We start from the raw sequence: 13,359 nt of genomic DNA, 5'->3' as shown, positions 1-13,359 counted from the left end.
TGGGCCTTTACTGTGTTATGTGTTACAAAGTTGTTTTGGTCATAAGAGTTTGTGAATGTCTTGTTCATATTTGCATTTTCTGCCTTTTGAAAGTCAAATATTTACCCCCTTTTTCTGTCACTTTCTGCCCTCTAATCCAGAGGTCATGTAGTTAGTAGTGCAATTGTGTTGGGTTCGTGTCTAGTAAGCCTTTCTGAGGAGGCGAGGGTCTGATGCCGTTTGCTATACTGGCTGTCACTCAAGCCAGTGCCTCCTCTGTCTGTCTGTTGTCATTCGGATTGGCCTGTGGTGCACCGGTGGGCGTGGAAAGAGCTGCATGATCGAGACCTCCTGTATCGCACTCAGTTGCTCCGGACATTACCTGTGACTCAATAAAGACTTTTTTTTCTTTCTTTTTTTACATGTACAGAAACTGCCCCGTGTTGGCTCATTATTGCCTCGAGGGGTTTGTGTCCCATTGAGGTTAGCATTTGTTTTGATTTCAGAGATGCTGGTGGGTTTTCACCCGTTAAACATCCCCGGCACCAAACATGAGCCCTTCTCATTCGTCTTTTTATCTATCCTCCCTCCCTTCCTTCCTCGGTCCTCCGGCTCGTTCCCACTGATCTAGATAAAGAATGATTGAGCGGCAACAATGGGATAGTCTATCCAGTGTTCTTTACAGATCAGTGGGAACGAGCCGGAGGAGAGAGATTGACAAGGGGCCCATGTCTTTGAGCATGGGCCTCTCTCAACATCCCCCCTCGATCCTCGATGCTCGGTCCTCCAGACTCGTTCCCACTGATCTATAACTAGCATTGGATAGACTATCCCGTTGTTGCCAACCCATCATTCTTTATCTAGATCAGTGTGACCGAGGGAGGATGTATAAAACACGAATGAGAGGCACCCCATGTGTCCTGCATACCCAGTTGAGCTCATCACACCCTCATGCTTCTCAGTAACCAGCACACGTTAAGTTAAAGGCAAACAGCAATTGTAGAGTACCTCCCCAAAAACCCGGTTGAAAGAGTGTTTTGGACATTTTTCTGTCATTTGTTAAAAAATAGCGCTGACCTGATCTGCTTTGGATTGAACTAAACAATGGAACATCACAGAAGAAAATGTCTGGCAAACTGTCGTGGTAGCTCAGGTAGTGATGAACTATGTTGAGAAGAGAAGCCGCATACCCTTGAAGTACATAGTTAAAGGTTGGTGCAGATTCAACAAGAAGTCATCTCTTGTACAAAAAAAGCTGAGTCACATTAAAATTTCAAGTTTTTAATACTTTTTTCGTCATTTTCATGAAAGATAGAACATCAAAGAACAACCCACAAACAACAGATGACCTTTTTCATTTCCTTTAAAAATAGACCAAAAATATAAATGAAAAAAAAAAAAACACAATGAAACAAACTGACAAAAGGAGGAGGTGTCATGGTGGGCAGGAACCAAAACGGCAAAAACACAGGCGAAAGACAGGCGCAGGTTGGTTGTCATGGGTGACCACTCCTGATTTGATCTCCAAGCTCTGGAGATCTGGCTTTCATTTCTTTTCCTATTTTTTATTCTTTTTTTCTAAAGAAACATTTTACACAAATGTATACAGCATCCCACATAAAGGGAAAGAAAAGGGAAGGCGGGAGAGGGAGAAAAAAAATACAATAAGCTCAGGATAAAATTACATTTGTACAAAAATAGATCCTTTTTTAGGTGTCCTTTTAAAATCATTTTCCCAACACATTTCAAATGGACTCGTGATGCTGAAACAGTGATTGTGCAGGGCTTGATGCTTCTGATTTGTTTTGTTTTATCTTTGTTTTTTGAAGGCTTAATATATTTCATAAGACTTCTTTTGAGACAATTACATTTTTGTTTAAATCCACCAGACTTGTGTGTTTTGACCAATTATTAAATTAATTTGTTAATTACATAGTTTACATGACAGACGTATTCAGGAGTTGGCAGGTGGTAAGGTAGTCTTGCCTTCAGACTCCATTTTGCTGGTAGACCTTTTTTTTTTTCATTTTAATTTTTTTCTTGAAAAACAAATCTAGGCCAAACAATAAAATTCTCACAACAGATTCTGAAAACTTAGATCAGTTCTTATAAATATTTCCACAGTGCAATCAGGCCTGGCTTCAAATTTTGATTGAAAGTACTTTTGTGTCTCCCTCTGCTAAAAGTGATGGGAAACACGGAAGGAAACCAATTCATTTATATATATATATTTATAAATATACACACATATACATATAGACAAAATATAGCTTTATGGTATATATAAAGCATTTCATTATGCATTCATTCTATCTATGTGATCATTTCTAGATTAGCGCAAAGGACACATCTCTGTAAGATTCCTGCAGGATAGTTAACTTTTTTCTTTGTTAGTGATCTTCATTGCATATGGCTTTAAATTACCTGTGGTCTTGAAACTCAACAGTAAACCTGATCAATCTAGAAAAAGGAGCAATGACAGAACAAAAGTAAGGATACTGAACAAAAAAATGACAGTGGAGATGATCAGAAAAGGGGGAAACAAACACATTAGGAGCTGTCGTTTTTAAGAGAGCACCACTGCACAAAATCGGATCTGAGGTGACACTAACAAAAGTCAAACATGTATTCTTCTATGAGAAGCCAAACTGCTGGTAACGGTATGTATGTGTGTGTGTGTTTTATGTCTTTTGGTCAGAAATTTGAAATATCTAATAGATCTGACTGTTAAGACATAAGGATGGTCTCTTTGAGGCAAGGCTTACGACAACCAGATCCAACCTTAGACAAATCCGTTGGATGTACTGTATCTACAGTACAGATCCTTGACCCAATTCAATAGGCTTTCTACATGGCAAGGTGGTTTTCTGGAATTCTGCACTTGTTTAACAAGTTTACAGCCAATAAAATCTCCCTCACTGCCATATACCGACTAACAATACTTCCTGAATTATTGTCTATTGCTGGTAAGTGAACAGTTTTGTCCAAAAGTGCCATTTGTTCTCTCCAATTACATACTTGTACAAAATTCAAGTTCAATTGTTTTAACTCAAGCACCGTACTGCTGCACATCCTCCACTAGGGGGTGCTCAAAGGTCTGCCTGTAATGCATTATATATTTCCTATTTTATGCTGGTCACCACTCTCTAAAGTCGCTGTTAATCTTTTCTGTGTAGCTGGATAACGTGACGAATGAGGACAGGCCGGCCCTAGATCCAAAGACCCGTGTTCCAAAGTCACTGAGTGGGGGGGGGCCGAGGCACATGGAAAATCCAGCACATTCGGTAGCCTTCTTGAGACCAGGTTTCTTTCAGCCATCCCATTAGCAAGATGAGAGAAAAAAAACATAGAAAACAAAGATAGCGCCCTCACTATGGACAATCTTTGGGAAATGCAAGATGCATAGTTGTACAGCAGCAGAACAGAGAAAAAGATAAAACAACATTAAAAAAAAAAAAAAAAAACAGGGACAAAACACAGAGTATGGGCATGATGATCAAACTGATCCTTGTATGGAGCTATCGCACAACATAGGAAACAAAACAAAACAAAAAAAACAATCTCTTTTCAACAACAACACTGCTTTTGTCTGGAGAAGTGCACCCTCGGTAATGAACGTGTACTAATGGTGAACCAGCGCCCTAACACCAACGAGCCCCTGTCATCTGGCCCCTCTCTGGTGGCTCTCGAAAATTGAGCTGACCACTCCGCAACACGAGGCTAAGTGCTTAAGAAACTGGAGAGGATCACTCGATAGAGGCCATGAGGGTTACTAAGCAAAGAAGAAGCCAGAACATGACTGTCTTGACTCTTGGCGACATCACCTTAAGTTAGGTTCTACTGCCTTTACTGCCTCACGGTAACTAAAAACATAGCCTCATCCATCCATCCCACACCCATCACTGGAACGACTGTCCACTGAACCGGAGGTGTGAGGATGAGAATAGGGGTGCCTCTCATGCCGCTCCTCGGGCCTCGATCCTCACTGATCTACATAAAGAAGAAGGGATAGACTACCCCATTGTTGCCACCCCATCATTTTTTTTATGTAGATCAGTGAGGATCGAGGCCCGAGGAGCGAGGGAGGACGTATAAACGCTGCATGAGAGGCACCTTGGGTCAGAGGACAGTGAAAAAGAGGACGCCAGTGACACAAAGGCTCATAAAACAGTTGGAGGGAGGCAAATGGAGGTAAAGAAAGTGCACATTGGTAGGTGACAAATCAAAACAAAACAAAACAAATGCAACAAAAAAAAAATCAAATGAAAATTGAATACTGAGTATGATGGTGGTGGTGGTGGTGGTGGTGGGACTGCACAGGTAAATAGGTTTCATCTAAAGCTAGACTTGCGCTGCTTCCGCAGACTGCCTTGATTGTTGGATTGAGGTGAATGTACCTTAAACCACTGAAGGTGGCGCAAATGTTTGCCTGTGTGTGTGTGTGTGTGTGTCTGTGGGCGAGACACCAGGCGGATCAAACGTTGGGCAAGATGATGTGACAGGACCCTTGCTCACAGTAAGTAAACACTCATACTATACTCATGAAGACATTTCATATCTTGCAGTGACTGTAGGCACATTCCTTTTCCCATCTTCCAGATACACCCCCCCCAAAAAAACACATCCAACCTCTTGAAACATCAGCCTGAGAAGCTACGAGGAACATCTTGCTCTTACCACAGTATCTTCCCATCACCCATTTCCTGGTCACAAGAAATTTCATTTCCCATGAAGGGTTGTTGTCAGTGTTACTCAACAGGGACTCCCAAGTAGAGACTCCAAAAAGCTGGTCTCACAGTCCTATGCATACTCAACAGTTGAGGTGGCACGTTCTATAAATACTAGGATCAGTTGAGATGGGACGTTCTCCTGATTGAGGCTGGAGTATGGACTTGAAGAGAGGCTGTTCCCTGATCAGACCACCTACTCGGGGTCTGCATCAGCACCCATCTGGACTGAAACTCCCAGCAAGATGTGTGTGTGTGTCTGTGGGTGTGTGTGGAAAAATTCACAGTGTCACCCAGTGGTAGGCAGTCTTATCCATTGAGCGCTGGTGTGTGTGTGCGAATGTATGTTTGCGAGTGTGTGTGTGTATGTGTGAGAGTGTTTGTTTGCTACTCTGCACGAAACATAATCAGGAGAACTGCAGTCAGTTAGTTATCTTCTGACCTGAATCTTGACAGCCGTGATTAGATGGCTGCTTCGGCATTTCTCCTCGAATAGAGGCGTGCAAAATGTACACTCGGGAGTTCAGTGGACGCAGCTTTCCCGCATCCCCTCCCCCCCCCACTGTGGTTTTCAGTCAGGTGAACCTGCCAACACTGAGCAACTCGACATCAAAAGTCTTTCCGGAGATCCCACACATCGAAAACCAGACCATTAAAACAATAACAATATTAAGACACACAATCCGCTTTCTTCTCTGTCCTTGTTCGGTTCTCGTCATTTGAAAGAAGGAACACCGTATCTGCACTGTGGCCACAATATGTGGCCATGAATCACAAAATGTGACCTTGAGAGAGACAGGTCATAGTGCAGATTCCTGAAAACCACACAGGAATAAACAGGAGCTCTTGAGAGGATATTTGCATCAATGCAGATTTAGCATGTAGCATATCTTCAGGGTCTTAAAAGTTTTTGTTTTTTTTGCCGTAGCAAAGAGTCGCTCTCGCCTCCACTCCAAGCTGCTGTCAAGCGATGTTAAACACGTATTGTTCCTCAACGCAAAATCAAACACGCACAGGCTATGCTTCCTATTACCCGACTTCCAGGTTATGACATCATTGACAACTTGCGGCATCCTTGATTCCAGGGGGAAAAAAAAACGTTTTTCTTTTCTCAAAAAAAAAAAAATCAAACAAACAAACAAAACACATGCATGCCTTTTTGTCTCTCATCTGTGAAGTACATGGTTGTCTCGCTCTGTTGATCCTTAAAATGTTCTTTTGAGTTATATAGACATTTTCATTTATATATATCGCTTTTTGTACAAGGTATAAAACAGACCCTTTGATGTGATGAAACTTGTTTTTTTTGTTTTTTTTTTGTAACATAGAACGGAGAGAGGGACAGTCTTGTCTGACATACACCGGCCCCCTCCACCTTCCTTCTGAAGCGCTCTCTCTGTGTCCAGCCACAGTGGGTGGTCAGTCTTTCTCTCTCTCTCGGGAACGGCGGAACAGGGACGGGTGAGGTCGTAGGCTGGGGGGGGGGAGGGGTGTGGAGGATGGAGGCGGAGGTGGGAGGTTGGATTTTTGTGGGTAAGAGGTTGTGAGCGCGACGAGGTCAAAGGTCATTATGTCATTTGGTGTGGCGCCTCCAGCATCTCCATGAGGAAGGTGTCGATGGGCGTGTCCCCGATGAGCTTGAAGAAGAACAGGTGCTCCAGACACTTGAGGCCAATAGAGCGCAGGGCCGGCAGACGCAGGAGCAACTTAGCGAACCTGATGCACACACACACACACACACAGAGCAAGAGAGAGGTGTAAGGACAAAATATTGCATTATGTTTAGCAGACACATTTTTCATCCAAAGTGACTTATGTCAGCTATATTACAAGGGATTACATTGTCATTATATTGTCCACGGAGCAACTTTAACAGGGGTTAAATTGCTCAAGGGCACAGCGGTGGAAGCCAGCAATTGAACTGACAACTTGTAGGCTGCACGCCAGCCCATCTCCTTCACTACTACACTACCACCACCACCACCCATTTAAAGACATATACATCAACACATAAACCCACACCGACATAGAGATACACAGAAAGAAACACACATCCATGAAAAAACAGACAAAAAAATAGAGGGAACAAAGTCAAAGGGAGTTGGATTTTGTTGGTTACGACAGCAAGATTGGCTTTCCTTCCTTAGTGAATTAGCATCAGAAGTGCCCATGTAAGAGAGGCGGGGGTAATTAATTATGTTTGTTCAGATGTTTGGGTCCCAATTAGCACCATGCAGTCAATGCTTCCAATTTAAAAAGTTGAGAGGGAATTAAATTCGAGAGAAGCCCTTGAAATGCAAACAACCCCCCGATATCCTGCTAACTCGACATTTCAGCTGCCTCGCCACACAGTGAGTTTGTAAACTTATTGTAAAGAAAGTTAGTAAAAAATGGGCTTATGATCTCTAGGGGCAATAAGTGAATAGAGCAGTTTGTAATGAGAGCACTTTGGGAGACGACTTATTGCAATGAGAGATGATTCTAATTTGGTTGGCTTTCCCTTCCGAATCTTTTGACAACTTCACAAAAGCAAGACAGACGTTGTCTGTTTTCTGGTTCACTGAAGCTCTGACGTCTTTGATGTTTTCAAAAATATCACTGATTTCCCATCCCACATTAAAACCGAATGCCTTCATGGTTGTTCCCCAATGTACACTCTAATATACATTACTGCAGATAAAGACCCTGACACCACAGATAAGAAACACACAGCTTCATCCTGCAGTTGCAAATGACCACCACCAGGAGGCAGCCATGTGAGCTGAAGAGGGGAAAAAAAGCAGGAGTAGTCGATCCTACCGTCCAGGCTGCTCAGGGTACTTCTGCTTGCAGTAAGCCTCCAGGGAGGCGTAGACCTTCTCCCGGAGAGCCTCCACCTCACTAGGGTTCGACAGTCCTTTGGAGTCTGCGAGGACAAGGATACGGATGAAGGATAAATAAACAGCAGTTAGTTTCAGGATGCCAGTGAGTCAGACCAGAGATAGTCCTATCAGCTGACTCCCTGACAGCATAAATCCAAGATTTATGAGGCAAGTCTCTCAGATAGAATGAGAAAAAGCAGAGTGTGTGTGTGCGTGTGTGTGTGTGTGTGCGTGTGTACTGGGAGCTGGGGAATTTCCTTGTGGTGATGATGTTGATCACTTCCTTGAAGCCAATTTGCCTGTGTCTAATACAAGTTTATTCGAAGATGCATGCGAGAAAGCCAATCAGTGTTGCAGATGTGATTTGAGCTGTCCAAAGGGAGTCTGTGGTAGTTTGAAGCTTGCCAGGATGACATGTGTCAAGCAGAGCATATAAATAAGTAGCAAGTAAATAATTGAGGTAGATCGATGTCTCATGTTTTAACTTAAGATGACTATGTTCATCTGTTTCTATCATCAAACTACACTATTAGTAAGAGTACTTATGTGCCATTGTGTGTTCTCTCGCTCTCTCTTTCTCTATCTCTCTCTCTCCGTTCTTCTGTACAGTATGTGTGTGTGTAACAGCCTGGCAACAGAAAAACAGTTCTGGACAACCCAGTGAAACCCTCAGGCAAGGACCTGCATTTGGGAGATCACAGAGCATAAACCAAATGAGCCCAACTGGAATGCACCAACAGAAACCCCACACCGAGTCACCTAGGCCTCTTACACTGTGTAAACTCAGGCCGTTACCAAGGAGATCATCATCCTACCACCCCAGAAGCTGCAGTCGCACAGCTAACTCTGCTAACAGCTAACACAGCTCCGTATACTTATGCTATAGATATAACTCTGCTAACAGCTAACACAACTCTGCTTCTCCAGACTTGCCATTCACAGCCATAGACCCATGGAGCCATGGGCAGTGTATGTGAGGATAAGTGATTATACACGCGCCAGCAGGCAAGAAAAAAAGAACCGGAGCGGAGAGCGAGAGCACGAGACCGGACATCTGCATCCGCATCGCTGAGTTATGGAGACCTGTCGGCAAAACAGCTGAGTTTTAGCACTATCGCAACTCAACTCGCAAGTCAGACACGCTATTTTCAGGTGAGTTTCGGAAAAGGAAGAGAGTCGGACAAGCTGCCTTCTGTTTCTGGAGAGAATGATTGTTTCTGGCTACGGATTACGCTTAGAGGTGACATATTGCGAGCATTCGTCTTAGTTAACATCTGATAAAGTGGACAAGGGTGCTTGTAGATTTAAATACATTAGATATCTAAGAACAACTTAAGCTAATGGATGTACTTTGGATACGGTTTCACTCTATCTCTCTTTCTGTGTGTGTGTGTGTGTTTGTGTGTGCTGTTAAGACATCTCTTTATTGCTCCTCCACCTCAATCAGCCCCACTGGTGCAATTCTGTGAGGGCTCTTAATTAGGAAAATGGATGCTAATTGTGTCTGTGTGTGTAGGCTACGAGAACGAGTGAGAGTGTGTGTGTGTGTGTGTTAGTGAATGTTTGTGTGTGTGTGTGTGTATGTGTGTGTGTGTGTGTGTGTGTGTGTGTGTGTGTGTGTGTGTGTGTGTGTATGTGCGTGTGTGTGTGTGTGTGTGTGTTTCAGGAGAACAAATCCCTTTGGTGTTGTTTGTGGGACCCTTGCTCATTAAGCATCAAAGTCGTTTTCAATGCCAGTGAGAGGAGTACAAGCACGCTAACAACATCAACCCTGCCCACTGCCCATAGAGCACAGTGCACACCCCTTCACACACACACACACACACACACACACACACACACACACACACACACACACACACACACACACACACACACACACACACACACACACACACACACTTATTGTGATGATCTCTTTTAACTATCCTAAGCTAAGCCACTCACTCTTTCTTTACCATATATCTTTACACAAGTACTGTATATCTCTACACTCCAGACTGCATACTTGGACTATTTAAGTGTGAGTGTGTGTGTGTGAGAGAGAGAGAGAGAGAGAGAGAAGAGAGTGAGAGAGTGTGTGTCTGTGTGTGTATGTGCGCGCCAGTGTTTTTATTACCTGGGTTGAAGAGGACGATGGCCCGTAGGCATCCAAGCTCAGTCTTGTCCATCTGCATGTCCCGCATCTTGGAGACCAGCTCTGTCAGCACCCTGTGGTATTGGAGGAGGGAAAAAAAGATGGAGAAACAAAGACAGAAACGTCAGATTCCATTACACCGAAAACCCTGTGATGTCTTCCTACGAGCTCAATCCAAACCACACATCACAGCTCCCAACCCGCCAACTCAAGCCAGAACAACTCTGTGACCTAACACACTCTTCAACTTGTATGTTAACGGTGTCCTCTTCAGAAAAAAAAGAAAAAAATAAAATAAAATAAACGCCACCAAACTTAAAAGTGACCCTAGGCCCTGGACTCCATGAGTTTCCCCCGTGAGAATGTCACCTAGCCGCCACTTACTGCCTGAGTTAGAGCGCCATTACACTGGAACATTCCAGAGCCCTGTCTATAGGATGTGGCTCTCTGCCCATCTTTGCATTAGCTCGCGCTATCTTTTCCAATCGGCCTTGATTTAGGTCGACACAATTTTACTTTACAAACAGAACAGTGTCCGGGGTGGTCCGTTGGGTGAAGGGAAGGCTTGTAAAAAAAACACACACACACACACACACACAAAACGACAGTGAAGTAGAGTAACGTGCAGATCATTGAAGTGACATTGTTACTTCTTGGAAGGAAAAGAACATCCCTGCTGACATCCATTAAGAAGAGAGCATCAAGAAAGGAGGGAGAGAGGAAAAAAGAGAGAAAGGAGTGAAGATAAAAAGAGGCTGATTGTGCTTCTTAACTGACTCTTAATTGAATCTGCCCTTTTGAACAATGGAGAATGTGTGTGTGTGTGTGTGTGTGTGTGTGTGTGTGTGTGTGTGTGTGTGTGTGTGTGTGTGTGTGTGTATGTGTGTGTGTGTGTGTGTGTGTGTGTGTGTGTGTGTGTGTGTGTGTATGTGTGTGTGTGTGTGTGTGTGTGACCATGTGTGTGTATGTGTGTGTGTGTGTGTGCACATGTACTGGTACGTATGCGTGTGTGTGTGTGTGTGTGTGTGTGTGTGTTCACTCGTGTTACGGTGGCCTCGTACAGAGCCGCACATAAAAGCCGTGTAATCAGGCCTCTGCATCTCTTCTCATCTTTACTATCCCTCTGCTCCGTCTCCTTTTACTCTCTTCTCTCCTCCCTCTCTCCCTCCTCTCCTCTCCTCCCTCCCTTCCTCCTCTCCTCCCCTCCCCCACTCCTTTCTTCTCCTCTGTTTTCAAAGCAACGCAATAGCCACCATGGTACCAAGGAACAGCTCTCTCCTTCAACCAACCTACTATGCATACCATTCAGGGGAGAGAAAAAGAAAGAGAGCACGGGGTAGAAAAAGAGAAGGGGAGGAAAGAGGAGAAATTAGAGAGGGCTGCAGTACAAGAGAAGGGGAGTGAAGGAGGGAAGACAAATCAGGAGGAGGACAGGAGGAGAAAAGAGGAGTGTAAACATGAACTAGATAGAAAAGAAAAGGAGTGAGTTCTTTAATTCGGTACAACCTCATGCTGGCCAGTCTTAGGGCTACTTCACTGACCCACTGGTCCACTCCACATTGTTTCACTCCTCACTGTGCGGCTCCCTGTACTCTGGATGTGCTTTGCGAGATGACAAAAAAAAATAAAAAATGGACAGCTCCGCTATAGCTAGAACGGATCCAGCTATTGATTCAGCTTGGCACAATATAGCGCTGTTCTTTTGTTTACTACGCTGGAGCACGCCACAGACTCCCACAAAGCTAACGGGACCGCCGGGATTAGAAGAGCGAAAACCGTCAGAACATCACAAACGATCACAAACGATCACGTTGGACGCATAACTGTGAGACTTAAATGTGTCGACCGCATGAGAAATGGGGAAGGACGACCCCTTTGGCCCCGCGATATGACATCATATAAAGCTTAGGCTGATTGATGAGAGGGCTCGGTCATTTTTCCCAGGACTTTCACGTTAAAGCTTAGGGCAGGTCACCGCAGACGACTTGCCAGGCCGTGATGTCATCGGAGATGACACATAAATGGATTTCCGTTGAGCGTCGGCCGTCCCAGCGGCCCTTTTTTGCGGCCATCTGACCGGTCACCTCACCTTCACGTGCATATTTCATGACTCTATTGGAGGTAATCAATAACACTCATAGCGGGTCTTTGCCTTGGTCTGTCTTCTCCTCACTCTCTTTCTATCTTTCTCTCTGTGTCAACGCTCGCTATATCTCTCTCTCTTTCTTTCTTTCCTACAGCCCCCTTTTGCTCTGTCCATTTGGCATCCGTCCCCTGAGGCTGAAATGTCAAGGTGCTCCGTTCAGTTCTGTCATGAGAATTCAGATGATCAGACATTTTCCCTCCGCTGCGCAAATTCGGACACATGACTTGCATCATCAAAAAAAATGAGAGAGGGATGAAAAAAGAGGGGAGAAAATTGTGAAGCTACCACTCCTCCAGTACCATTTCACAGACAGTAATCTAAAGCGATTAAGTGCGCACACACACACACACACACACACAGTCAGCATCAGCACCTAGAATTATGTGCTCTCAAAGTGAGCAACTTTTTGAAAGTCACACATGTACTGCAATGCCATTATGTAACACTTTTACCCTAGTCTGGCTATCACCATACAAAGCTCTATTTTTTTCAGATTGAACATTAGTCTGGGGAGTCTGCGCTTTATTTTAACTGCACAAGAGGCGTGATCATTGGACATAGTTCAAATGACTCGGTACGCTTTTGGATAGTCCTTCAACCAATCAGACCAACAACCCGGGTGCGCCTTTTGGATGAGCTAGTTTGTGATTGGACCCAGAAGATGCGGACAGGAAGCAGGAGAGATAGACGTGCAGGTTTCCAGCCTGAGCTGCAGGGCGAAATCCAAATCGCCGGCAGATCAGGCAGGGTTTACCCAGCCTACCTTTACCCCCCTAACAGCTACAGGAGTCAGTTACTCCATCTTAACTTGTCTCACTTTCATCCCTCACAGCTGCTGACCTCTTACTAAAAGCGCTTCAGGTGTGTGGAATGTCCAGGGAGGGGAGGGGGGGGGGTGGTGGGTTGAAAGGTCAGAGGTGAGAGGTGACCGACCTGTCAAAGATGGCGCCCACCCCGGCGCTGTGGGCGCTGTTGCGGTGCACGTGGAGACCCGTGGCCAGCAGGATGCCGTCCTTCACCGCGATGGAGCGGTGCGAGAAGGAGGCGATAAGGAGCTCGTTCCAGCCTGCCAAGTACACGCACACGCACACACACCGTTACACACACACACACACACACACACACACACACACACACACACACACACACACACACACGCACACAGACACACACGCACACACACACACACATGCAAGCACACACACACACAAAAAAACATGTTTAAGTCAAGCATAACCCCCGGCTACAGATGTACATTTACATGAATAATTTCCGTAATTTCCCAACTATGAGCTACAGCTTATACCGGTATATTGATTTTGCCATTTGCAGTTTCTTCAGCTAAAATGTTAATACAGGGGGCATTTAAAATGGTATTAATATGGTTTTGTTTCTTTTAACTTGCATAAATCACTGTCCTGCGACTTATACCCAATGCAGCTAATACACAGGAAATTACTGTAAAGCATAGACAAACAAGTTAATAGCATACAAGCACAAACTGAACTC

General features: G+C 44.5%; 1 protein-coding gene across 1 annotated transcript in view; it reads right to left on the bottom strand.

Annotated features, from left to right (window-relative positions):
- Nucleotides 1-1,250: 1,250 nt before the first annotated feature.
- Nucleotides 1,251-13,359, bottom strand: part of rxraa (retinoid X receptor, alpha a) — a 141,057-nt gene continuing 128,948 nt past the window's right edge. Inside the window, exons 9-12 of the mRNA XM_062553931.1 lie at nt 12,784-12,916; nt 9,687-9,778; nt 7,506-7,611; nt 1,251-6,422 (exon numbers count right to left, since the gene is read on the bottom strand). Coding sequence (XP_062409915.1) covers nt 6,275-6,422; nt 7,506-7,611; nt 9,687-9,778; nt 12,784-12,916 — 479 coding nt within the window. The 3' untranslated portion in view covers nt 1,251-6,274. The remainder of the gene's footprint in view (nt 6,423-7,505; nt 7,612-9,686; nt 9,779-12,783; nt 12,917-13,359) is intronic.

Source organism: Sardina pilchardus, chromosome 14 (assembly GCF_963854185.1).
Source record: "Sardina pilchardus chromosome 14, fSarPil1.1, whole genome shotgun sequence".
NCBI classification, from domain to species: Eukaryota; Metazoa; Chordata; class Actinopteri; order Clupeiformes; family Clupeidae; genus Sardina; species Sardina pilchardus.
The sequence above is the reverse complement of the archived record's forward strand: the minus strand, read 5'-3'. Positions and strand labels throughout refer to the sequence as shown.